Source organism: Marmota flaviventris, chromosome 3 (assembly GCF_047511675.1).
Source record: "Marmota flaviventris isolate mMarFla1 chromosome 3, mMarFla1.hap1, whole genome shotgun sequence".
Lineage (NCBI taxonomy): Eukaryota > Metazoa > Chordata > Mammalia > Rodentia > Sciuridae > Marmota > Marmota flaviventris.
The window spans coordinates 124,220,291-124,248,143 of record NC_092500.1 but is presented as its reverse complement, the minus strand read 5'-3'; the positions used below and the strand labels follow the sequence as shown (position 1 = coordinate 124,248,143).

At 45.8% G+C, this 27,853-nt stretch overlaps 1 protein-coding gene across 1 annotated transcript in view; it reads right to left on the bottom strand.

Annotated features, from left to right (window-relative positions):
- Window positions 1-5,744: 5,744 nt before the first annotated feature.
- The window catches only part of Cd9 (CD9 molecule), a 31,402-nt gene continuing 9,293 nt past the window's right edge, over window positions 5,745-27,853 (bottom strand). Inside the window, exons 2-8 of the mRNA XM_027951262.2 lie at window positions 17,301-17,403; window positions 11,230-11,327; window positions 10,404-10,478; window positions 8,860-8,958; window positions 8,621-8,710; window positions 7,473-7,556; window positions 5,745-6,226 (exon numbers count right to left, since the gene is read on the bottom strand). Of these exons, the coding sequence (XP_027807063.1) occupies window positions 6,161-6,226; window positions 7,473-7,556; window positions 8,621-8,710; window positions 8,860-8,958; window positions 10,404-10,478; window positions 11,230-11,327; window positions 17,301-17,403 (615 nt within the window). The 3' untranslated portion in view covers window positions 5,745-6,160. The remainder of the gene's footprint in view (window positions 6,227-7,472; window positions 7,557-8,620; window positions 8,711-8,859; window positions 8,959-10,403; window positions 10,479-11,229; window positions 11,328-17,300; window positions 17,404-27,853) is intronic.

The window sequence follows — 27,853 nt, the reverse complement described above, 5'->3', positions numbered from 1 at the left end:
TGCTGCACATTGCTATGTATCATTTACAGAGTTGAAGAATTAGAGTATGAATGTCAACCCTGCACCCCTGGGATTATAGGGGAAAAATGAAGACCTGGCTCCTGGCTTCAGAAGATTACAACCATAGAATGTGAGACTTTAGAGATTAGATGGTTATCTGTATGTGACAAGTGACGAAACTGAGACTAGTGATTTCCTAACTGTAATCATTTAGGCTTCTAGGTCACTCCACATTCTTTCTTCCTTCTTTCCTCTTTTTTTTTTTTTGGTGATATTAAGGATGGAACTCAGGACCTCCTGCATGTGAGGCAAGTACTCTATCCCTGAACTGCATCTACATCCCAGCACTTTTTATTTTGTGACAGTCTCCCTAAATTGTTCAGGTTGGATTCAAACTTCCTCAGGCCCCAAATTGCTGGGATTACAGGTGTGTACCACTCCTCTAGACTCCTGTCATTTCTAGAAGTTTTTCTGTTTTTTTCTTTAAAATTTGTGGTGGTGGGGATTGAATCCAGATCCTCTATGCGCTAGGCAAGCACTCCACCACAGAGCTGCTCCCCTACTCCCACTTGAAGTTTTCTTTATTTAACTAACATAATATCCTCATGTATCTCTCTAACATGACTTCTATAAAATCTTGGTGGCTTCAGAATACAGATATCCTGCCCAGCAATTTACACCTTACTCAGGCTGAGATGAGGAAAGTATGGGACATAAGAATCTGGCCTACAGGTTAGGGCTTGTTCTGTCAGTTTGTCCTACTGATCCCTAGGCCACGTGCCTTAGGTGAGGTTGGACCCTACCCAGCCCTGGGATTGGGAGAATGATCAATTCTGGCCAATGAGATGAGAAGGGAAGTCTCCTGAGGAATTCCTGTAATGATCTTTATATTCTTAAAAAAAGAGACACCAGGAAGGAACATTTTCCTTCTAGTCTTTAGACATAGACATTGTGAGATGAGATGAACTCTTGAGTTGCTGCAGTCACCATGTGACCACAAGGGAACAAAAAGCCAATGTGGTGATGATAGTCAACCATGGAACTCCCCTACCTCTTAACTTCTGTATGTGACACAAGTTCCTTATTGTTTAAAAATCTTTGACTTTAGGCTTCTAATAATTATGGCCTATAGCATCCTAACCAATTAAGGTAAGGTGTAGCATCAGCTGGCCTTGCTGGTAAGTAAAAGAAAGTGAAGGGAAGCAGTGGTAGGCAGCAGCTAGAGGTATCAGGTTAACTGCTATCACAGATAAGCCCAGAACATTCAGAGCTTAAAATAATGCAAAATATTTTCAGCTGCATCCCCACCCATGCACTTGACCATCAGTCCTGCCAACCTGGCTTTGTGTGGTCATTTCCAGGACCCAAGATCATTTCTTCCTTCCTTCAGGGCCTCGGATTCCCTCCACTGAACCTTCTGCACTGCAAGTTCAGCCTATTGCTACTTCTTTTATTTTACTGGCAAGAAGTGATCACCTAGTCCCTCACCCAAGCAAGGAGACTGGCTGGGCAGACACTGCTAGCACCAACTGCACCCACCAAGTAGCGGGCAGCAGGGATCTCTGCCATAGCTGTGATGGGTGATGAGGATCTGAGCTGTGCCTCGAAAGGAACAAAATATCTTGAGGGGAAGAGAGGAAGGGACTTTTAGTAGATGGTGGTGGGCACAGTGTGTGTTAAGTTTAAATGCTGATGCAAAGGAAAACCCATTGGGTTGGAGCCTGCATTTGGGGTGGAGAGGTATCTAAATTTGGGTGTAAAAGGACAAGAGTACAGAGGACCTTGAATGTGTGTGACTCTATTTTGTGTTCTCCAGAATTAATTTGTTTATTTTTTGTACTGTTGATTGACTCAGGGTGCTTTACCACTGAGCTACATCCCCAATCATTTCTTTTTTTTTTTTTAATTTTGAGACAAGATCTCACTAAATTGAATAGGTGGGCCTCAAACTTGCAATCCTCCTACCTCAGTCTCACGTGTCACTGCACCCAGCCTCCCCAGAGTTAATTTGGAACTGTTGTGCATGCTAGGCTCTCTCTGCAGGTCTATCACCACCTGCAGGAACGGGGGTGGGGGTGGTGGTGGGAGTGGGGTGGTTCAGGATGAATCTCACAGTCTCCCATTGAGAGCAGGAGATAGAAATGTGTTAGGCTGACAGGGTTAAGCCCCCTCCCCCACTGCAGAGTTAACAATGAAATAGACAGCTCATAACCAGTGACTTCATTGGAACCTGAAGGTATGTGACAGAACCCTGACCAGTCCCGGAGGCAAAGCAGCGCATTATCAACACAGGTTTCCAGGTGTGACTGGACTCACTTCTTTGAAATCTCTAGCCTATAGTCTTCAAGGCTACCAAATTGGGATTACAGGCATGTATCACTATGCCTGGCTCATGTTGACTTTTAAAAAAAATCTCCACATGTGAGAGAAAACATATGGTACTTGTCTTTATTTCACTAATATCCTCCAGTTTTAAGCATTTTGATGCAGATGACAGGATTCACTCTTTTTAACTGAAGAATACACCATTGTACATATACACCACATTTTCTTTATCCATTCATTTGTTGATGGACACCTAGGCTGATTCCATCTCTTAGCTATTGTGGATAGTGCCTCAGTAAACATGGGCATGCAGGTGTCCCTGGGTGCTGACTTCTTTCCTTTGTGTATATACCCAGGAGTAGGATAGCTAGATTTATAGGAGACCTATTTTTAGTTTTTCAAGGAAACTTCATACTGTTTTCTATAGTGTTTGTACTGATTTACATTCTCAACTAACGTGTATGAGTTCCTTTTTTTCTACATCCTTGCCAGCATCTCTTCTTTTCTCTTTCTTCCTTCCTTTCTTTTCTTTTTTCTTCCTTCTTTCTTTTTTTCTTCCCCCCCCCCTCTCTTCTCCCCATAATTGCCTAACTGGGGGAGAGATGGTATCCCATTATGGTTTTGATTTGCATTTCTTTGATGGCTAATGATATTGAGCATTTTTTTTTCTTTTTAACATTATTTGTTGGCTAGCATTTCTGAGCCTCAGGCTGGGAAGGTTTTAAAAATTCCAGGCTCAGGATTCAGAGGGTGGAATTCAGTAATCTCAGAATCAGCCCTCAGAAGAACCAGCAGCAGCTGGGACATGTGTCCCTCCTCCAGATTTCTAGGATCTGATAATACACCTCTTCCCTCTGGTTGAGGGAAGTCAGGTTGTTTCTTCTGGCTGTTATTTTGGCATTACCCCCTTGTTCTCTCAGTGATCTTTTTCAGTCCTTCAACACTCATTTAGCTAATTTCCTACATTAAATTCTCTGTGACAAATTACCTATTTGGTATTGTTTTCCTGCCAGGACCTTGATTATACAGGTTATTTAACAATTTCCAATCTATTACAATCGAAAGGAGATATAAATTACAACATGAACAATAGTTAATAGTTAATAGTTCATGGAGAAAATGATGAAAGAGTTGCTGGTGTTAGCTAGGGCCTATGGAGTGCGGTTCTCCCTGAGGAGGGAGATTTGCACTTAACTGAAGTGCCATTTGTTATCTTCCTTTTCTGCCATTGCTTTAAACCCAGAAGGTGGCCAGTACGTCACCCATGGGCAAAAGTACTGTTGTGTCTGCTGACGCGTGGGTATTGTGTAGAGGATCTGAGAGGGAGGGAGGCGATGCGGAACTCCACGCGGTTCAGAAGGAAACCAGAGGGCAGGCTGATCCAAAGAGTGGTGGCCACTGACTTTGGGTCTATTTTTTTAGGTCTGGCTGCGGCAGGAGCATAGTGGATGACACATAAGTTCCCCTGAGTCTGTTTTGACAAACTGGCATTGTGTTTGTTTCCAAGAGATTCAAAGGCTTATTAACTTTAATTTGCTGAATACCATTTTTTTTTTTTTTTGCGTTTCCCCTTCCTTCTGCAGTTCACTTTCTTCATTGCTGACAACTGTCAAAGATTATGCAAAGTGGATCACACAGTTTGCTCCATTTTATTTAAACAATGGTAGCCAGATCAATGCTGCTGCACTGCCTTCTATCCAAATGACAGAACTCTAAGTCTATTGTTGCCTCTGATGTTTCAGTGTGGATGGCTCTTCCTCTTCCTCCTTCTGCTACTCCTCTCTAATGCTTCTTAATAGACTTCCTTTTATGTGTTTCACATTTTTGGTCAGAAGTTTCACCATTGTCCATGACTGAAATAAGCTACAACTCTACCAGAAAACTTAATTGAAGCCGTCTTATTCCACATGTCAGAACTGTGACTCTGGCCGACACCCAACTCCTCATGAAGCTTGTGGAAGTTGCTGCCACTGGCATTGTCATGGTAAGAAGCCTCAAGAGTTGTGTGACTAGTTTTCAGACGAATCCTGGAACCCCACTCTATAGAATATTACATCTAGGGGATTTTTTGTTGTTGTACTTGAGATTGCACCCAGGGGTGCTCTAACACTGAGCCACTATCCCCACCCCCCCCACCTTTTTTTGAGACAGAGTCTCATTAAATTGCCAAGGCTGGCCTCGAGCTTGTGATCCTCTTACCTTGGACTCCTAAGTAGCTGGGATTATAGGTGTGCACCACCATGCCCAGTGCAAATTATTTTAAAAAATAAACATGTATCATTTAAAAACTACCTTGTGTGTTTTACTAGCTCCAACTTACAAAGGAACGGAAGCCCAACAACCATGCTAGTTGAGTGTCAGAGACACAAACTGAATGTGGATCTATTTCTATTGTCTGTTCTTTCTGCCATAGCCATGCTTCTCTAGGCTTGCTTGAGTGTTGCAGTCCTGGGCAATTCAGAGACTGCTCTTTGGCTGTTTCTTCATGTGTGAAGAATGGAGAATAATCTACGTGTCTCTCCAACCCCAGGGGTGACATGAGGGGCAGCTGGACAGCTTGAATTGTGCTGAGCTCTATAGGTGCTAGAGACTGTCCCTGCAGGGATGTTGGAACAACCCCACTGGGTTGGTCCTCTCAAATTTGCCTGGCCAGGTCAGGTCTGTCTGGATCTGGATCCTTGCAAGTAGTGCAGATTCTGCCCTGGGATAAGATTGGATCCTGCCTGCATTTCCACAGGGGAAGCAGATGGTTTGGGGAAATCCAATTTAAAAGGAAAGAAATCCAATTAGCTCTCCAGGGGTCTGATGGTGAAGACTTGAGTGGGGACAATTACATTAGATACTCAGGCCTACAGAGCCAGCTTGACGGCAGAGGATGGTGGGGTGGGAAATACCCTCAGGTCACTTATCCCTGGGTGGGTTTAAATCATAGTTGAATAAAGTCCTTAGACTCTTAGATCCCTGGCTGGGACCCACGAATATGCAGCTGACTATCTCTGCCTTTGGACCTTCCCTGTTTTTCAGGCTGTTTCTACAACTTACATAAAACCAATGAGTGCCCCGTGCAGTGGCACATGCCTGTAAATCTCAGCTACTCAAGGAGGCTGGGGCAGGATGATCGCAAATTTGAAGCCAGCCTGGGCAACTTAGCAAGACCTTGCCTCAAAATAAAATAAATGAAGAAAAGGATTGAAGAAAAGCTGAGTGGTAGAGCACATGCCTAGCAAGCACAAGGTCCTGGGCTCAATCCCTGGGCCCCCCCACCCCACCGACTACCTCTTAATCAATCCATGCCTCGATTTCTTCACTAGTAAGTAGGGAGACACATCTTCCAATGACTTCTCATATAAATGCAGTTAAACAGTAGTTGAAAAATGTTTGAAAATTAAATGAAGCAAAAACCAAAAACCAGTCCAGGATATTGTCATAATCTTTTATTATGTATCAAATTGTCTGTAATATAAGTTACAACCTGATTAAATTTGATAGATATTTTTATCTATTTAAGACAAAAAAATTCTCTTTATGTACAATATCTTTTGTCTAGAGTCTAGCAAATATAGTACCTTTCATTGCAGGATTTCTGCTTAACATACAAGCAAAAATAAACAATAACAACAAAAATATAAACCAAAGCAAACCAAACCCCCAAATCTCTGAACTACAAATGTCAATACTGAATAAAGCATTAAAATGACAAACACAGAATAACTTTTGTTTAGAAATGCAGAATGGATACTAATGTTAGTGGCAAAAAAAAAAAAAAAAAAAAAAAATCAAAAAACCCCCACAATCTTTGGGGGTGGATTTTCCTGCTCAGGGATGTGAGCTGACTCTAGACCATCTCGCGGCTCCTGCGGATAGCACAGCACAAGATCATACTGAAGATCATGCCAAATATCTGGAAGACAGAAGAACAGGGTGGTTTTGTTTGAGGGAAGGCAGAGGGGAAGGGCAAGACGTGAGCCATTCAGTTCAAGACAAATGACAAGGGGAATGGATTCCAAGAAGTTAAATGAGTTAAAGGGTGCTGAAGCAAGAGAGATGAAGACTAGATAAAGGGAAGGACTGCTGAAGGACCCCTGGACTCAAGGAATTCTGAGAGTTGGCCAATATAAGCAGCACAAGTATTTTCCCTGGAGAGCTTTCAGGATAAGACCAATAAGCCCAGAACAAAATTCAATGTTCAGATTCCAGATATTTCAATACTAGACCACACAGGTTAGGAATTTTCTTTGTGGGGCTGGGGATAAAATCTAGGTCCTTGTGAATGCTAGGCAAGTGCTCTCCCACTGAAACACACCCTCAGCCTGAGACCACTACTTTTGCTTTCATCTTTGTGTATCTGTGTTTAAAATTCTATTTTTAAAGGTGTTATTATGTCTTTTTACTGAAGTGCTTCAAGCTTTCTTGGCTGCAGACGAGGAAGCAAATCACCACCCAGAAAGGAAGCCATTTTTTTCTGGGGCCCTGTTTGCAAAGGGGCAGAAAGAAGGGTGAAGCAAAAGATTCTGGGACTTTGAGTGAGCCTGGCTGTCCCAGGGAGGCCTAGGGTTTTCATCACTCCTCCATGAGGGAGAGAAGGCAGACGGCTGACCTTGAGGTCAGCCCTCAATGGTTTCTAGGGGCTGATCGGCAGGGAAGTGGAATACTTGAAGCTTTCAGTCTTCCTGCTGGCTGCGCACCTTTGGATGCCCCTCAGACCATGGAAAATGAAACACTTCACTCCCGTGGCTTTTCTAGTGACCAGATTTTTTTAAGAAAAAGACAAACAGGTACACGATGACACATGTCCCGAGAGCAGTGGCACTACCACTGCCTTAAGGGCAAGAAGAATGAATTCCGGAAATACCCAGAGTTCAGACTGTGGATCCTTCATTCATGAGCTAAGAGGCCTTGATCAATTTAGTCAACCTGTCCACTTCCTTTTCTTTGGCAGTGATGCAATTGAACCCAGGGCCTTGCACCACTGAACTACACCCCCAGCCCTCTAATACTTAGCAATAAAATGCAAATATTAATAGCACCCCCTTGTAGGGTTACATTAGTAAGTGTAATTAGTCAAACAGTGCCCAGTCAGAGCAGGTGCTCCATAAGTGTCATCTACTCCGAAAGCCAGCCCCGCCCTGGAGGACTCTGCCACTCACCATCACCACTGCGATGCCGATGCCCACTGCACCAATGATGTGGAACTTGCTGTCGAAGACCTCTTTGATGGCCTCAGGGCAGGACTTGGGGAGGCAAACAAGACCTGGGTCACACACAATCCCCACACTGGGGCAACTCCCCCCCTCCAGCAGCACCTGTCTCACACTGGGAGCCCTAGTGGTCAGAGAACAGGTGGGGATAGGTACATTCAGGGTTAAGAGATGCCCTGGCTGCTGGATGGAAAGGTGACCTGAGAGAGATATGGGAAGTGGTGCCCACAATCTGGGCAAGACATCAGGGAAGGAAGAGGTTTTGGGTTTCTTTCTTCCTTTCAATACTGAATCTAGGGGCACTTTACCATGTACTACATCTCTAGCCCTTTTTATTTTTTGTTTTGAGACAGGATCTTGATAAGTTGCTTAGGGTTTTATTAAATTGCTGAGGCTGGTCTTGAACTTATGATCTTTCTGCATCAGCCACTTGAGTTGCTGGGATTATAGGCATGTGCCATCATGCCCGGCTTGAGGTTTCCATTATTGTTATTTTTTTCTCAGTGCTAGGGATGAACCAGGGCTTCACACAGGCTAGGCAAGTGCTCTGTCACTGAGCTACAGCCCCAGGCCCCTGGGGTCTCTTAAAGCAGGCATTCAAGACTCAAAGTCATGCCAGTCCTCAATAGCTGAAGGGCTGGGGCATCAGGGGGCAGTTTTAGGTGCTCAGTGTCTACAGGGGGCTTGAGCACTTTGTGAGTTCTCTGGTCTGGTCTTTGTATTGCTCCCCTTGAGGAAAGGGCCCAGGGCATGGGAGAAATAAGACGGTCACTCTGGGACCCTTTTAAGTGGAAGAAATATTTATTTATTTGATTTTTATTTTATTCATGTTTGCTTTTCTTTTTATTATAATTGTAGACACCTGTTAATTATACAAATGGATGGATTTCACTGTGACATATTTCCATATATGTGTATTTCATGTGCCCCTCCCCCCCCGCCTTTGCCTCTTCCTTCCCTATCCCTTTCCTTTATAGTCCCTCCTCTTATGAGGCACTTGGATGCCCATCTTCCTAAAGAAGATGGCCACTTCTACCCTTGAAGGACTTGCCCAGAGTGACAGGGCAGGGATACCTGAGGCTTGCTTCTAACTTTACCTTAATTTGGATAGTTTCGATAATGTCCTTTTTGGGGCAGATGTCCAAGATAAATTGCTCCACACCTCCAACGACACCACAGCAGTTCAACTGCAGAGAGAAAGCGGGAACGGTGATGAAGGACATGATCAAAAAGGTGATAAGAGGGAGAGGTGTGCTGGCTGGCACACCAAGCACGCTGTAGGCAGGCACCCTCTGAAGACGGGCAGGAGAAGGCGGCAGGTCTGCACTCTACCTACCGCGTAATGGATGGCTTTCAGCGTTTCCCGCTGGGGCTCGTCCTTGGTCTTGAGCTTGTTGTAGGTGTCCTTGTAAAAGTCCTGGAGTTCCTTAATCACCTGAAATGGACAGACACCTAAAGTGGTGGAGGTGGCTTTTTCACGAACTTCTTCTCAAGCACATGTTACTTGTTCACCCTCTTCAATCTTTAGCCAACAAACTCCCATGCTTGGAAAAATGTCACCAAGTAGACAGAAGCCACCAGCACCGCCTCTCTCAGGGCTTCTGTGGCACCGTTTACCTCCTCTACCTCTTCTAGGAACTCACTCCTGTCATTTTCCTTTTCTTTTGCACAGATTTTCAGTCCCTTTAGCTCCACTTGGTTCCTTCCATTCTACCTCTTAACTAAATGAAATCTCCTCCCGCTAACAAATTTTAAAAAAGGAAAAAAAAAAAAAAATCCAACTCCCAACTTGGCTGCTTCCTCAGGCTTTCATTTCTTTTCACATAGTTGTGACTTTTGGAAAATGACTACCTTTCTGTACGCCCATTTCTGCACATGTAGTGCAGAAGTTGATAACAATCTTTACATCTCATAGGTTATTGTGAGGATTAAATGGGAGAGTCATGTTAAGCTGTTAGCGTGGGAGCGAACATGAAGGTGTGTTAGCATCATGCTGTTGCACCTGGGTGCATCCCTACTTAATGCACTTCTGTCCCCTTGACCCTCACCTGCACCCAACTGACAGACTAACTTCCAGCATCTTTCATAATTATCCTTTTCTATTTCTAGGACTGCACCTTTTATTGCTTGGGTAGTTCTTTTTAAAAACAAAAACAATAAAATAGGTTCCTGCCTCCAATGTCTCTTCCTTTCCCTTCCCTGCTGAACAAGACAAGTTGGCCCTTCCTAAAAACTGTGTTGATGTGGCCTACCTAGCCTGACCCCAAACTCTTCAGTGCTCCCTCGGGAAGCCCAAGTTCAGCTTCGCCTAAACCCCTTTTTTGCCTGAAGTCCCGTCTCTATCCACTTTTCTCCTGAAATCCTCTCTCTCATTCAAAATTTAGGTCAGTGCACCCTTCTTCTTGAAGCCAGTAGAGATTCCTCTTTCTCACTCCACCTTTCCAAAATCCCAAGGGACTTCTGGATATAAATCACTCTGCAAAGCTTGCCAAACATATCTTTCTCCCACAATAGATGGCAAAGTTCCTGCAAGTGGGGACCACAGTTTGGGCATCTGTGGACCTTGCACAGTGTTTGGTATGGCACTTGGCTCATGGTGGCACCTGAACATGTTTATAGATTAGAGAAAGGAGCAAGGTATCCAGCCCATAGAAAGCCATATTTTTTTTTCCTTGTAGTACTGGGGATTGATCCCAGTGGTGCTCTACAAAGGAGACTTACCAATCCCAACCTAAATCCCCAGACTTTTTAATTTTATTTTGAGACAGGATCTTTTTAAGTTTCCCAGGCTGAACCTCCTTCCCTTCTCATCTCCCCCAGCTACCAATTCTCAAATCCACACCATTGTCAGTCCCAAGAGATCTTACGGGAAACACCTACCTCATCCTTGTGTGAATAGCCCCAGATGGCTGCAGCTATTTCAATGGCAAATATCACCAAGAGGAAGCCAAAGAACTAGAAGGCAAAGGGGGACAACCAGGTAAAAACAATCCCAGACAACAACAAGCCAGAAAAATCTAAGGGTGTTTTAGAATGAGTTAGAATGACAACTGTCTGGGGTACAGGCATCTAGCGGCAAAAATGAATGGCTTAGAAGGGGCAGGGAAGGATTTTCCAGACTGGAAGAGCTGTGAGACCTCTGGCAGGAAAAGGCACCCTTCCCAGAGGAAAGCGTGGGCATAGCCCGCCCCCAAATTGGTATTTATAGGGTGTTAGTTAGGAGTTAGTGAGCAATAAAATACTACTGCTCACTCATAAAACCCACAAAGCTTTGGGGAAACAGAGGCAGTAAATATACTCTGTGGATTTTGGGGAAGAGTATCAGATTTAGGAACAACAAGAAAAAGCAAAAGTACCTGTGGATTTAGGGAAAAAAAGCAAACGTGGTCCTCAAGAAAGGGAAATACAAAGTCCTGGCATTTAGCTGCCTACGAGAAGTGATAAAATGGGATCCAGAAGGGCAGGCGAGCAATGCCTACCAGCAGGGAGGGCCCGGGGGCCACAGACAAGATGGCAGCATGGCCAGGTGGCTGGGGAGGGCCCAGGGGAGGAACATGGGGAGGCCCAGGATAGCTCATGCTGTTTGGGTATCCTTTTCACCCCACCCCACTCCACCTGTTCAGTGGATTGTAGCCTGCTGAGCTTTTGGGGAGGGAAAAGGGCGAGGAGTGAGGGTGGCCCTAGGGAGCACAGAAAGGAGACTTACCAATCCCAACATGCACTGGGACTCTTGCACAGCCCCACAGCAGCCCAGGAAGCCCACCAGCATCATGAGGGCCCCAGCTCCAATCAGAATGTAAACTCCTGAGGGGAGGACACAGATGTTAGCTGGGAGGTCCAGATAGCTCCCACAATTCCTTTTCTACACTTTGTGACTCCATGCCTCCTCTCAACCTTTCTGCTCCCACATCAGGGAGAGAAGTTCCCCTTCCTTGACACCTCCCTGCCCTGCTGGTAGATGGCCATTGGGCATGTGTAGTTAGAGACACTCAAGGGCAGATGCTGTCAACCATAAAAATGCCTTGCTCTGATGCAAAGGATACATATGTGGGTGTTAGAAGACCCTTGTTTTAGTTCCAACACTGCTGCTGTTAACTGTAGCAGTTAAGACATTCCCCCCCCCCCCAGACCTTAATTTCCTTCCCTAATTAAACAGGTTGGTTGCTAGAAATTTCAAAAGATTTAGCATACTGAAGAGATCTTATAGTTGCAGTGCAGTTGCTCTAGGTTAAGAGTGAAGAGGACTCTTCCTGTTAAGGGGGAGGTGAGTGACACCATTACTAAGTTTTCAATTTCAGTGCTAATGGAGAAGAGCCGAGACAGTGCAGAGGTTTCTACTCTTGCCTATGCCCTGAATAATGCAAATTCCTGGGATAGGGGAATACAGTGGAGCAGCCCTGGCCGCATTCATTCCACAGTGTGCAATGATGCCCATTGGGCCCGTCCTACAGTAATATTCTTGAGAAGCCACAGTTGTCCTGGAGGGACTACCCCTGTGCACAAACTCCCACCCTCCTCCCCCAGAAGCCCCACAGAAAAACCAGTAAAGAAGTCAGAGAAGTCACAGAACCTATTCTCTCCCAGCTTGGGAGGACTTCTGGCAATGTTGGGAGCACCTGTTTACTGAAATCTAGAATGCCTGGGTTTGAAGGCTGGCTCTGTGATCCTGGGGAAGTCACTTAATCTGTGTATAAGCTGTCTTTCTGCAACATGGGATGGTTGGGGGTGTAGCTCAGAGGTAGAATGGGCGCTTGGCATGGGCAAGGCTGTGGGTTCAATCCTCAGCATTGTACTTCAAGGACTATTGTGAGGATATGCAGGGGCACAATAAATACTAGCTGCTATTAATCTCAATAATACAAGAGTTGGGTAACAATTATTAATAACCACAGTGATGGACTCTTTATACTCGCTGCTCTTTCCCTGTTATTCTTTAACTGAGACCAGAGAGACTTCCTTCAAGTAGGTGCTGAGAAGTAGAGAGATGTAATGTTTTCCCACAATACACAGCAGGATATGCGATGAGAACTCTCGGCAGGTGACACAGTGACTTCACTGTCCCACATCTGCAGCCTGCGCAGGGCAGAGGCTTTGCAGGCAACAGAGCATGCAATCTGCCTGCAGCTGAGGCTTACGGGCAGCACCGAGCAGAATGCACACAGGGAGCGTTTGTGCCTTTCCCTTCTTCCCCACATCTGTCGTGATGTCAAGTCACGTGGGGTTACTGGCAAACCCCATGTTGTATGAATATAGGTATTGTTCCAGTGCACGCCTGGCCCAGACTGGGCAAAGGGACAAATGCAGCTTGTCTTCCAGTCATCCTCCTAGGCAGTCAAATGTAGTGGGGCCACAGACTGGACTTGGGAAGGCCGTGCAGCTCAAACACAGGGCACTGGGGAGGAGGGTGGCCTCCCTCTGCTCTTGGTCCTAATATGGGGACATCGGGAGTAAGGCAGTAGGATGGCCCCAGTTTCTTCTCATCTCACTGGGGCAAGATAGCAAAGGATGAGGTCATTCCTTTGAGCTCCAGAGCAGGGGATGAATAAAGGTGGGGGGGTATTAAGAGATCAAAAGGATTTACAAGCATATAAAACACAGCCGAGTAGGAAAGAATACACAGCCGTGTTTTCTCTAAGTCCGTATCCCAGCGCAGAAGTCTGGTGACCCTGGCAGAAGCTGGGATAGTTGGGTCAACAGGAAGTAAATTATGAAAGGGAAGAACATTTCCCATGCAGAGAGAACATTCTCTTAATGGGTCTCTGGGTTAATATTAAATATTCATTCTACAGCTCTGCAGAGGGAGATTTGAAAATAAAGGATCTTGGTTGGCTTTAAATCTTTCTTGGACAGCTGAAGATTTCAGAGGTCCTTGCATTAGCCCCTTTTGGGTGGGGGTGAAAACCAGTGGCCCTCAGCAGCTGTCCCTGAGGGTTTGAGGAGCGGTCATCAGGCTACAGGGTAGCCCATGTGTAAGCAGGGAAGTTCCCCCTCCCAAGCAGTCATGGAACCACGGCAGGGCTTGGCTTGCTTCTTAAAGGGACTGTCTGTCCAGTGCTTTCTGATGTCCCCATCAGAAAGCTACTCACAGTCTGAACCCAAGCTTGTTAGCAGAGGCTGGTAATGTGAAATGACAAAGTGTTCCCCTTTATAAAGCAGTGAATGTTTGCTTTCTGTCTGACTCATGGAAAAAGTTGTTCGTCACAGGGCTTTCTTGAGCATTACCATGTTAAATTGCTTAAGGGTTGTTTGTTTTGCTTTTTTTCAGGCTGACATTATAGGCCTAGACAAAAAAAAAAAAAAAAAAAAAAAAAAAAAAAAAGAGACTGGTGTGGCAATGGCATGAGTGCCAAGGTGTCCTTTACATAAGAAACAGGGCATTCTTTTCCCCTGTCTCAGGGCTCTCAGTTCAGCTCAGGCTAGAAGAGCACACATCAGTCTCCTACATGGCCTTAATCTACCTGGCAAACAGCGTTTCTCACTTCTGTTTGTGGAGAGAATAAACTCCACCAGAGCCTTTGGACTCCACTGGCTTAAAACAGTTATTATCTCTAAATAACTCAATTGGGGGTTCATAGACACCCTAACTGTGTCCTTCAATGCTCTTGATTCCTCTCCCTCTTATGAATGGCTGTTTTCATGAACACGCAGCACAGTGGAATTCAATTTGTTGAGTACAGTAACTCTGTTAGTGAGGCACCTGTGTGCAAGCTGTGCCAGTTTCAGGTAGGGAAAACGAGGCACAGAGCAACCAAATGAAGTGCTGCATGTTCCCCAAACCATCAGGCACCTACCCATAAGCAGGGGATGGTCCCAGGGAGGGGTGGACCTTCATGGCCTCTATATGGAGCCCCCCTGGATTCCCTCATTCAGTGGCCATGGTTCTGGAAGGACACCAAGGAGTTAAGAAGAGCCGCTGGCCTGAGACCAAAAAAATGAAGTTCCCCAACATGTTTGCAGCCTGGGATTATGGATACTGCTGACGGGCTGAATCTCCCAGGGCCTGAATTGGAGAGAAGGCCCATATAAGGTTGTCAGCTGTTCTGGACTTACTATGACCTGTTCTGATCGTTGCAAAGTATCCTCCCCCAGCCCCTTGCTTCTTTGCCTGGTTACGCACTCTTTCTCTACATTGTAAACTGTGCCCCTCTGAAAGGAAAGATACCCTGGGTCATTAGGGTTTTCTTAAGAGTCAGCTACATGGTGAAACTGTGGGTGGCCCTGCAGACAGTTATGCCACAGTGCAAGGGCCAGTCACCCCATGATGTCAGGACAGCAGCCAGGGTGTAGCTGGCACTCTTAGCTCATCTGCTGGGAGGGAGGCTATGAGTTCACACACAAGGCTGGTCTCAGCCCAGTGGGGAAGGGGACACAGAGAAGCAGCCTCCTTGGCCCTTTGCCCATGGATAACAATTATTCAGCTTCCCCAAGTATTCAGTGACAGACACAAAGGCAGGACCCAGCCAGAGGCTACTCAGCTTGATGATATTCTAGTGTCACTTGCCCTGGTTCTTGGGAGTCTAGAAGCAGAATCTTCTTCAAGATTCATAGACCTGTTTTGAAGGTAAGCAGAGTTAACGGAACAGCAGCTCCTAGACCTCAGGTAGGGAGTGCTGTGCCTCTGGAATTATGTCTTTAAATAACCTTCCTGGTTACTTCAGGTAGGCCCACTGGCCACCAAGGACTCCTGTAGTGACCCGTAGGATCTGAACCTTTGGAGCTTTTGGAGGCCAGCCTGGCTCCTGTCAAGCAAGCTGTCAGGAGAGTGTGGTCATCACATCTTGTGTGACTTTCCCACCTGTGTCCCACTGGCTAGGGCCACTGGAATGTGGGTGCTTCTCCCCTGATCACAATTTGTGTGATGTCAAAGAACTAAGAGCACCTCATTCTGTCCCCATCAAAGGGAAGCATTCAGTCAGTGCAGATTTTTTTTTTTTTTTTCAATTACTGCATGAGGAGTTCCCCCACAACCTATACAGAGAATTCAAGAAGCAACCCAGGTTTGAGTTTCACTCCTGCCTTTTGAAGACCATGAGCTTAGATAGCTATTCGAGCCTCTCCAGACCTTGTTTTCTTCATCTGTGAGGTGGGACTCATTCCCTGCTCCTCGCAGAGTTATGGGGATGCATCTGGGTCACAATTTAATAGTAGGTGTAGGATTGTGAATGACACACTAGGAAGGGGCTCAAAAATGCCAATACCCTCCTTCCACATCTAAAAACATGTGGAATTAGCCTAAGAGTTCTGAATAATCAAAAGGAAATCCGGGGGGGTTGGGACAATGGGGGACCTTTTCTGGGACACACATGGGAAACCTGTGGGGCTTTTGCTTAGGAAAACGGCCTGAGGTACTGTATGTTCCTGCTCAGGGCTCCCTCGTGTGCCATGGCAAGGAGTGTGAAGGATGTCCCCTTAGTACCCCACTCCCTGCTCCTCTGTGCAAGTGCCCCCTCTGGTTTCCACCCCCTCCTGCTCTACAGGGTGGCATTCCAAGCCTGCCTCAGAGTCACAAAAATGCTCTGTTGCTAAAACAAGTCAGGGCACTATGGAAACCTGCTCCCTAAAAACTGTGTGTATAGTTAAAAAAAAAAAATACATTGGGCTTTTCTTTGCCTTAGTTCTTTCTGACAATGGGAACCACACCCAAAAAACCCCCAGCTAACAACAATGAAAAGCAGGAAAACTATCCACAGAGCTGGGGCTAGGCAAGCAAATGCGCTGTTTCTAAAGACCCCTTCCCTGCCTAACTGGTTTCAGCCAGGTCTCGGGGAGATGGGCAAGGGAAGGTCAGTGTGACTGGCCAGCCATGGCCATCTTGTTCCTAGAGCCTGGAGATAACCCTCATCGGTCTGCTTTCTCCGGCTTTTGCAAAAATAACTTTGGTGGGTGGGAAGGAAGTGACCAAACTTACACTTTGAGCCTGATGACATGACATGACAGCATCATCCTAAAAATAGGAAGCTTCTTTTGTTAGAAAATAAGATGGTTCCCACCCCAAACTCCACATGAAGTAGAACCACAGAGTCTGAGTTTACTTAGAAACTGGGAAGTTTCACTCGACAAGCTTTGTCTCCTTTCTCTTTAGAGGACCCGCAACAAGGGGGAGAGAAGGATACAAGAAAAAATGCCAGGGAGCTTGTGTGTAGAAAGGATCACACACCCTTCCCCTAAAGGAAAAGCAATTTAGAAAATGACAGCAAAATTAAACCAAACACCATGGCATTTACCCAAGCACCAGGGTCCAAAGGACCTGAGTAGAGTCTTTCCTATTTTTTATTAAATGGTTATGGGGATCAAACCCAAGCTAGGTACATGTTGTTCCACCAAGATACACCCCCAAGCCTCCCCTAATATTACCTTCCTCTGGGTCTGAGTCCCTATCCAAATAGTGGGGAGAAGAGCCACCCATCCTCTCCTGGTACTGCATAAAAAGGACAAAGGTTTCTGAGTTAAGAAAATGATGAAGTTTAAGAAGACATGTAATTAGAAGAGAGTTATCAGGGATGTGAATGGAGGTTCAAAAACCCTCAAGAGCGGTAGCAACTTTGCCAAAGCCAACTGCACATCAGAGAATGGTCAAAATGCCAAACTCAGCCAGCATGAAAAGAAACCACATCAGTTAGATGCAAATTCATGGGCACAACTCTCCACACAAAAACACGGTACAACTTGAAAGGGACATGGCTGGCTCATTTGGCCTGAGTCTTTCCCAGGTCCAAGTCCCTGGGTCCATAGGGAGTCTCCAAAGTTGGAAGAAGCACCACAGTTTTCCCTCCTCACCTGTGTAGAAGCTGGAATGATTAGCTTCTTGCTCGAAGATGCTCTTGGTCTGAGAGTCGAATCGGAGCCATAGTCCAATGGCAAGGACTGCAATTCCAGCAAGCTGCAAGATAATGAAAATGGTGATAATCCTGGCTGCCAGGGAAAACAGTCCCTAAATGCTGAAGGACAAAGGTCTCTGAATTAAGAAAATGATGAAGCCTAATAAGACTTAATTGGGAGAGAGCATGGGGACTTGCAAAAGACTTGGGACCACCTTTGGTCTCTGCCCCTCACGTGCACCTGGTAGTAGAAGTCATGGGGTGTGTATGATCAATCCATGTGCCAAAAATATCAGTAAGCTGAGAATAAGCCATTACCTACTAGCAAAACAGCCTGGGTACTTTATAGGCAATAAAATACTATATAGCTCTGAAGACTAATAGCTACAGCTACATGCAATTCAATGAGTGAATCTCACAATGAACAAAAGCAAGAGCCACAAGGATTCATACAATATGATTCCATAGTTAAAATTATACTGTAATTATTGCACATAAAAATGATAAAGGAAAAATAAGAAAGCAATGATCATAAAGAAAGTGGTGTTCTCTAGTAGAGGGAGGGATTTATGCTCAGGGATGAGCACATGGTGGGTGGGTAGGTGGGTGTCTAGAAGGCTGGCAATATTTTCATTCACTCTACAATGTTGCCTAGGTTGGTCTCTAACTCCTGGGCTCAAAAGATCCTCCTGCCTCAGACTCCTGAGAAATTGGGAGGTGCGCTTCACTGTGCAAAGTGTAATAATCTCATTTTTTACTTGGGTGTTGGTTACATAGATATGCACACAAAAATGCCCAGGGAGACCACATTACTTAGCAAATGACATATCAAGAGTTTGCTCTTGCTTATCCACATCAGTCCTTAACTCATGAGTCCAGATCTTGGCCTGGCACTGTTGAAGCAGATGCTATGGAGGTGGCCTCCTGCCAAACTCCTGCTCCCAGTGGCAGCTGAGCTCCCTCACTGCTCGTACCAGGGCTTCCCCGGGGAGTGATGTGCGGCCAGCTGAACTTGGGAGTGGGACCAGGTTTGGTTAGTCAGCCCACCTAAATGGAGGCACATTTAAGTCAGAGCCCTGCTCTCCAGGGACCTTGGTTATCTGTCCTGACAGCTGTGACAGCCTGTGGTATAGACAGGCCCCTCTTTCCCCCCTCTCCTTTTCTCCATGCAATGGCAGTGAGTTTGGACATGCGGGGGGGAAAGTAGAGATGGTGGCATGGGAAGGACCACTCAGGACCTCAGCCTGCAGTGGTCACAACCTTGCCTGCACCCCCAGTGGCAGAAGCTGATTTGGCCTCATCACCGAGTTCCTACAATGCAGGTCTGTTAATTCTCAGTTTAAGTTCTATTGCTTTAGGTTTCCCATCAATAAAACATGAATGGAAAGGTGTGGCTCTCCCTTGCCTTTTAAGTATGTCTAAAGAATATAGGAGATTATATTAGAACAAGTCCTTCTGGAGGATGAGACATGGAATGGGCTTTGGTGAACAACACGATCTTCTCAGCATGAAGGTCAATCGACATGGCACCTTCAATCTGTGGCCAGTCAGCATCTTCCCACACCTCTCAATCCCTACCTTAAGTAAGGCAATGCCAAGCATCAGTAAGAACGACACAAAACCAAGTGCCCTGCAGCCGGACACTGCGGAAGAGAAAAACTCCTGGGTGCCAGGTTTGAAGGGGGTAGAAGTTCTAGAGTTAAAAGAACCTGAGGGTTCTGGGTTTAAGGATGCAGGTCAGATTTTCCTTTTTATTATTAAGTCATGAAGGTGACCTTAAGTCATGAAAGTCTCCCAATCTAATCCAAAGACAGCAGAAGATCTCTTCATGATGGAGAAGGAGTCTCAACCTCTCTGGACTCAGTCTGGATATTCTCCTCTATCTGGCTTCTCCAGGCAGTCAGAGCACTAGGAGGTGGGGCCCAGCTGGGGGCACCTGAGCTGGCAAAAGTGTGTGGCCCAACCCCCATACACAGGGTACTAGATGAGCACATGGTGGGTCTGGACTCTGTGGATGGGCAGGCTCTGGTGGCACAGGTCCTCCTCTGGCCTTTGTCCTCAGCAGTCCTGTTGTGAGAATGCCTGGACCTGGGGCCAGCAGTGCTCCTGACCTTTCTTCTCTAGGCTTGTGCACACCAAGAAATTATTCCCAAGTCATCTTACCCTATTGTTGAGTGAAATTACTCACCCAACCCTTATCAGTAAGGAAAATTCCAAAATAGGAAAAGAATGAAAAGAATTCCATGCTCAGGGACTAAGCAGCAGAGGATGGCATAAAGCTGCCCTCCGCACAGAAGCTTCCCAAGGGCAGCAGCTGGGTCTCTTGGGAAGTGGCCCCAGGCTTAGATATCAATGGGGTGCACAAGTATAACCTGCGGTGGGAAGGCCCCTTTCACTTTATAGAAGCCAAGAAAGTGCAGCTGTTTATCTGGTTCTACATGTACAGATACTAAGAAGGGCACAGGGTTGGAGAACTGGAACCAGAAGGAAAAGAAAGCATTTCAGGTCTAACCTTGGCCAAGGACAAGGCCAGGTGCAGAAGCTGGGAGTTCCGTGTATTTGGACTCTTCCCCAAACCTAACGTCACGCTGCTGGCTTGTCAAAGTTATAACCCTATGGGACAATGAGGAAGGAAAAGCAGGTGGTGCAAGAGAAATGGAAAAAACCAATAATAGATCTCTACCTCTTCTACCTAAAAGCACCGTCAGAGGGGAGGGAGGTTCAAGGGGAAAGGAGGGAGGGCCAGGGGCAGGACTGGGAATATGTGGTTCACAAAAATCACAGAGGACTGAGCTGTTGCCTTTTTTGATTAAATTTCTGAGCTAATAGGCCTGAGGTGATACTGTGGAAGCCATTGGCTGCCCCATTTTCTGTAATGCTATTCCAGAGACTGCTTCAGTTGGTTGGGTCACAATGGACTGGGGTGGCAGGGCCATGAAACCTGACCCATGGTTGTTAAGGCTGCACTCAGGGGCTCTAAAGCATCGCCAAGGAGAACTCGATTTTTGGCAGGGCATTGAAGGGGACTCCCCTCCCTACAAGCCAGTTCTCACCCCCAGCTACTTCAATAATAGGAGAAATAATGAGAAGGGACAAGCAGCAACAATCAGTCAGCTTTGACCTTTACTATGCCATTTTATGGAAAGGACTTGGGCATCCTCAGATTTTGGGGAAGGGGTACGGGTGGGAAAGGGAAAGGTCCTGGAACCAATCTCCTGTGGACACTGAGGGATGCCTGTATAGGGGCCTGGGAGGCAAGTTGATGGTTTGTTCTCAGGTTAATAAACTGACATGTGGCAGTCACGTTGGCCACGGCTGTTGCCTCTTTTGTTGGTTATCACAGGATCTGAGCAGTTTTGATGCAGATTCTGGTGGGGCCTAGAAAGAGGACAGCAATGTGCCTGATCACCAGCTGGTGGGATGGAGGAAGAGAGTCCACAGTCATCACTCCCAGCCTGAGGCCCTGCCTACAGTCTGCCTGGTTACCTTTTTTTGTTTCCAACAAAAGCCAAATGGAAACAGTCTGGTTTTGCTGGGAAAAGCTCCTTTGCCATCTGGCCCCAAATGGTTCCATTTGACAGTGTAAAGAGAAAAAGGATAGTTTTTTCCCCCATTATTTCATTGGAAATTTCTTTGTTTCTTCACTTATGCCAACTTTGTTTCTTAGAAGATGAGCCACGAGACAAAACTAATTGAGGACAGTTTACAAAATACTTTGGCCAGTATTTCTCAAAACTGTTAAGGTCTGTCGGGTGCAGCAGTGCATGCCTGTAATTTCAGTGACTTGAGAGGCTGAGGTGGGAAAATCACAAGTTCAAGGCCAGTCTCAGCAACATGGGGAGACTGTGTCTCAAAATAAAAGGACTAGGGATAGAGCCCAGAGGTAGAGTGCCTCTGGGTTCAATCACCAGTAACAAAGGAGGAAAAAAAAAAATGAACAAACAAAAATGTCAAGGCCATGAAACACAAGAAGAGACAAGCTGTCACAGACTGGATGAGTCTAAGGAGACAGTCATGTGGTATCTTGGGTGGGACACTGGAACAGATAAAGGACATTAGTGGAAATACCTGTGATATTTCAATATGTCTGGAGCTTAGTTAACAGTCATGTAACCAATGCTGGCCTCTTGGTTGTGACAAATGTAACCTGGTAATGTAAGATGTTACCATGTTACAACAAGGGAAATTAAAAGGAGCCTGAGAACTCTTTGCATTATCTGCAACTTTTCTGTAGGTCTAACACTATTCTAAAGATAAATGTCTAAAAAAGCAGCATCAGCTGGGCACCCTCCCATTTCTCTCTCCCTCAAAACTTCCTGTCTCCTTCAAGAACCTGCTCCATTAATTCACTTCTTTCCTGCCTTTGCAATTCTGTCTCTGCCAATAGCACATGGGCAGCTTTCTTGATCCTAAGAATCAACAGAACAAACACAAGAATCAAAAACTCTCTTTCCTCAACCTCATGGCTCTGCACTATCCCTTAACTGCCAAGTCTTTGCTAATTCCTCTAACTACTCACAGCTCCACTCTCCCAATCTGTCCCCAGCAGCAAATACCACTGAACCTGCCTCCTTTGCTCCTCAAATGCAAGCTCAAAGTTTCCTAAATCAGCCTCTGGCATTCCCACCTCGGCTCACACAAGTCCTTCCCTCCTGAAAGGCTACCCTGGCCACCTAGGCCTGCTCTTCCCCCAAGGTCTCCCAGTCTCCTCCTAGGTGACAATCCCTGGAAACACCCCCACCCCTACATCCTCAGGCTCTGCCCCTCCTCTGTCAGATCTTTAGTCTCCCATCTCACCAGAGCCGAGTCCAAACTCTGGAGGTCAGGGTGACTTCCTAGTTCTTTTTGTTTACCCTGCCCCATCTACACTTTGGACCAAATAGTCATTAGAAAATAATTATCCCTATAAATGTATGATTACTCCAGTGACAGAGGACCTCTAAAATTCACTTGTCCTTTGGATAAGCCTTCTTTCCACCCAGTTCTTCATTGGATCCATCTTCTAATATCTTAAAACAAGACCCAGAAACTACAAGGAATAATTATTTACCCAGAGAAAATGCTGAGAAAGATCCATAAGGGATACATAGGAAGTGTCTGGTGAATGACAAGTATTTCTCTCTCTGCATGTGACATAGGTTGCAATTGAGATTTAAGGGCAAATCTTTATTAAGTCTTTTGAAAAATGATGTTCCTTTAAAGTCCATGTCTTTGCTCTATTATCTGAAACTCCATCAGCATCTCCACCTCTCCCAGAAACCCAGTTAGATTCTCCAATTTTAGATGAACACACAGGTGACCCGGTCATGTGGGGTTTATTGGCAGCTTCAGAGACATGAAAACCTAGCATTGCCCTAAACTGAGGCCCACCATAGAGTTTCTTGATCATCTTCTCTTTCCATATTTACTCACCACCAAAAGTACACCTGGCTGACAAGGCACCTAGCTAAGATCAGCATTTCAGTGAGTCACTGCAAATCTTGCCTCAGGGACAAGTACAGAAATCTTACCCTGAAACATACACTGGGAGTTAAAGGAAATGTATCCAGTTCCAGAGAATTAAAAAAGAAATCATGGAGGTGGAGGCAGGAGGATTGCAGGTTTAAAGCCAGCCTCAGCAACTTAGTGAGGCTCTAAGCAACTTGGTGAGACCTGTCTCAAAATAAAAAATAAAAAGTGGTTAAGCGCTCTTGGGTTCAATCCCAGGTCCCCAGGTGTGTAACATACTCTGAAAACTGTGAAGTGCTATAGCCAGTCAGATTCTGTAGGGAAAAAAACCCGATAATGACAATGTTAATAGTAACAAACCTTGAGAAAGACAATTCACAGGCATTCTAGGGATGCCTGGTGTGTGTCCTCCTATGATCTAAGACAGTGGCTGGGCAGAGGCGGGATAACTTAGGACACTGGGGTTGTGTTTTCTGTTTTTTATGAGAGTCTGTGTGAGTGTTGAGTGGTGAAGGAAGATGGATAAGTTTACCTACTTCACACCCATGAACCACCTCCCATAAGTCCACCATGATCAGATGATTAGGTGGGAATGCCAAAGCCAAGTGCGGAGGGAAGGTTAGAAAACTGCTTGGCTTCCATATTTCCTGGGACCTCAGACTGAACTCTGCAGAAGGGAGTTGCCACAGAGGGAGGGAACAGAGAGGGAACAGAGAGGGACAGGATTTTACTGGGTTAGGCAAGAAAGGAAACCTCCCCGTAGTTCTCTCTCCTTCTTATCTATCTTGCATTATCAGGGATTGAACCCAGGGGTGCATTGAGTTACACCACAATCCCTTTTCATTTTGATTTTGAGACAGGGTCTTGCTTAGTTACTCAGGCTGGCCTGGAACACACAATCCTCTTGCTTCAGTCTCCTGAAGTGTGGGGGCTAATAGGTGTGTGCCACCATGCCCAGGAAAGCTTGTTCTCTTGAATGCCCTCCTTCAGTAAGATGCTTATCAGCCCTGGATTTTGCGTTTGTTTTGAACACCCTGAACTTGAGTGACCATAGGCATAGTTTTCTGCAACAGCCAGGAAGTCAGTAACAGACCAAACCTAAGGCTGTAGGTATCCCCACCAGCCTTTTCTGGACTTCAAAATATCAGTTACGCTTTAAGAAAGTCACAGAGGTGGAGATAAGGCCTTCTGTGCCCACCAAGATTCAACATTTAAAAACTAGTCCGGCCACCCAGACCTGCAGGCTCTGGGCCTCACCCATCTCCATAGCAACTTCGGCTCACCATGGAATGCCAAGCCTGGGATGGGCAGAGTCACTAGTCAGGAGGCTGGGCCCGGCAGAGCCAGCAAGAACAAACAGGATCCCAGTGTTGAAGTCTCCTATAATCCTCTCCTTATCCTCCTCCCCAGCTTTAAATGCAGCTAGAGTTGCTGGCATCTGAAGGGTGGACACACTTGGGCAGGTCTTGGAGTTCTCCTGCATCACCATGCCGTTAAAACAGTGACAACAAAACCAAATTTCATTTCAGTCAGTAGAAGAAATGGTATGGCTTGCTCTCTCCTTAGGGAACACAAGCAAACTATCAGCTCATGGCAAAATTTAAAGGTATCCATCCACAGGGCACATGACCAACTTCAGTTTTATTAGAGGGGAATTGAAAAGCTCCAGAGATCACAGCCCTAGAGAACAGAAGTCCCCTTTGGGGGCATGACCATCCCAGGAACTGGTGGGCAGGCCAACCTGAGGACCATGTCCTTTCTCTAGAAAGCTGCTTCTTCTTCTTTTTTTTTTTTTTTGCAGTGCTGAGGATAGAATCCAGGGCCTCATGCATACTAAGCAAGTGTTTTACCACTGAGCTATATCCCCGGCCCACTCCAGAAAACTTCTGTACTCTGAGCTTCTACCAAGCTGGTGTCTCAAGGTGGCACTTAGAATCTCTATCTTCAAAGGGAATTCAGGAAACTCCTTTCTAAGCTAGTGATTGATTCTTAAGAAGCGTGGCCCCTAGAACCTGTCAGACATGCTATTCTACTTTGACGCATGCTCAGATGTGGCACCACTAATTCAGGCCTTCATTTACATACTGAACAAGCAGGTCAGACAGGAAAAGGCTCTCTCTGCGGCTTCAGAACCAAGAGAATAGCTTTCTATGTATCCCTGTTGAGAAGTATGAAGTCCTGGAAGAGAGGTATGATCTTCCTGAGCTCAGGTTTCCTTGTCTGTGTAAGGAGAGGTCACAGCTTCAGCCTGACAAGGAAGCAGAGCTGGACCTCCCACTCCACGTTGAAATCTGGAGAGGAGGACTCCATCTCCCTGACCTTGGAAAGCCACAGAGTTTGCCTGGGGGTCACGTTTGAGATGCCCTATGGTTGCAGTGAAGGGAGAGACTATGGGGTGCACTAGTGGGAAGGAAGGGAGAGGTTAAAATGGAGAGATGCTGGCTGGGCAGCTCCATACTGAAATCTCAGAGCCAGGAAGCCAGAGAAAACAGTTCAAGTTGGAACGTGCATTTGAGAACCAAATGCACATTTTCCACCCAGGTCTGTCCTGGAATCCTTCTCCTACAAAAGTCCTGATGACTCAGGGGTGTGTAAGAGGCTCCCACAGCTTCTGCATCAGACAGTGTTGAAGTTTGGTAAAAACTTCCCTTATTTCCTAGTCCAGGCTCTATTATGAATGAGAGTGGACTCTGACCTCTTGTAACTCCAAACTCTGGAAAGTTTTTTTTTTTTTTAAACTAGAGATTTACCCTTAAACTATATCCTCAGCCCTTTAGGCTGGCCTCAAACTTGGGATCCTCCTGCTTCAGCCTCCTGGATTATAGGCATGCACCACCATTCTTGGTGAAAGATCATTTTTAAAAATACAAAAATCACACAGAAGCCAGTGGTCCAGCTGCAGGTTATCTAGCTAGTGCTGTCTCCGCTCCACAGGCAGGTTTTCCTGTCCATAAGCAACTCCTCCAGAGGCTGGTAAATAATAGACACAAGAGTGATTTGATAATAATAGCAATAGTTATGGTCTGTGAGGACCCACGTGTGGCACACATTATAAAAGATGGTTATGTAAATATCTCACTGCCTCATCCTCTCATCTCCCTTATTTTATAGCTGATTCAGAATCACAGATGTTAAGCAACTCACTCAAAAAACAAAACAAAAAGACAAACCCCCATACATAACAAAAATAGTCAGGGTTCAAACTCAACCAGATCCATGTAGATGACTCACATCTACACTTTCTCCCGCACTGTGCTTCCTCATTGCCCAGGTGGTAAGGGGGACCCCCCAGGACAGAAGGGGGCCTGGATACGTTGATTTTGGCAAAATGTTCTGACTTAAACCTTAACTTGGTGACAAGGATTCCTCTACTTGCCCTGGCTTGATAACTCAGCCTAGGTGAGAGGGGAGGGGCTTACCACTTGGGATTGTTTTCTCCTCCTCTCTTGAGGCTAGAAGAGATGATCCCCTGAGAGAACAAATGGCTGTCTCTGGGCCACTTCTACCTTAGGCTCATTTTCTATTACTAGTGTCCATAGGGTAGTAATGGTGACTTTGGTTCTGTTCTTCTCCATGACCTGGTTCCTGGGTGTCCTAGGTGGTCAAGAAAGTTCTAGACAAGAGGAATCAATCCACTTCTGGAAGTCATGAGGAATGAACTGTAGGGGTGGTGCTAAGGATACCCTTCTTAGAGGTTTGGATGTGAAGTAAGCTTATTTCTTTCAGTTTTTACTGTGAATGAAATTTCAAGTTAAGTTCCACTAGGTGAGCCTCTGCCAATGGGGTTTCCTTATGGGGCATTTCCAGCAAAGTACAAAAATGGGCTCTCTGAGGTAGAAAGCTAAAACCTCCACTTCCTGTTCTGAAAGGATGACAGGACATAAGGCCTTGGCTTTGATGTGGTTCCACAGAGCTGAAATAGGGAGCTGTAGTGAGTGTGAACCTTTAGGACAAGATGGACGCCACTGAAGGAGGAGCCGGAGTAATGCTAATGCCTGCAACAGTGGCAGAAGTCAGCCCTGAACTTATGCTATGCGCTAGGCCCAGGATGATAGCTTTACATTAAACATCCCACTATTCATTCCTCTTAACAACCTGAGATGTGGGCTATATTATTGCTTTCATGATCCAGATAAGGAAATGATGCTTAAGGGGATTGGTAATTTGCAGCCTCTCCATAGGAATCTCTATGTCTAATAAGCCATCTCACCTACTCCCTGCCCCTAATAATTACTCCAAGTCATAAATGGCCCCTTGTCACTTCATGTTGCTCTTTTAAGGTATCAGGGATGGAAGGAGGACACAACAAAGTCCCCAATCATCCATAAGGTCCTGGGGAAGCCAGACTTTTGTCTCTTGGGAATATTTTGTATCTCAAATTCTGAGATTATGATACCTACCTCATTACCCATATAATTCAACATTAAAACAAATTATAAAACAAATATAATGAAGTTAAAGAAGGAGTCTATTTCCCCTGATTCCCTGGGCTTACCTGTGAAGCTGGTGCCCTAAGCTAATGCCTGGCCTATATGCTGACCTTGGGGTCTCCCTTTCTGGGGATTCCAGCATCCTTGGGGGGCTCCTGGGTGGAGGGGCAAAGGGGCCCAAGATAGCTATCATTTAAACACCAGAGCTCTTGGGCAGGGGGTGTAGTTCGTGGTAGCATCTTGCCTAGCATGCACGAGGCCCAAGCTACCACCAGTGGATGCCACCATCTCTCTTCCGGGCCCTTTTGGACAATTTTGTTTGCATATCCCAAGCCTGGCCTCAGGCTGGTGCAAGGCATTTCCTTACTGGGGATGTTCTCTGCAACAGAAACGCAAAGCTTGACAGGTTTTCCAGGAGAGAAGGAGTATCTGGAGACTAGAGTTTTACTGTGAGGTCCTGCTGTCCCTTTTGATTCTTAGTGGTTTGCTCTAGATCCTGAGATGTGGTCAGGATCATCCTAGTTACAAATGAGAAAATAGGCTCAGAGATGTTATGACTTGCCTATGGTCACAGAGCAAATACAGAGTGACTCAGATCTCTCCTTCTGTCACATGCACAGCATGGGTCATGTGG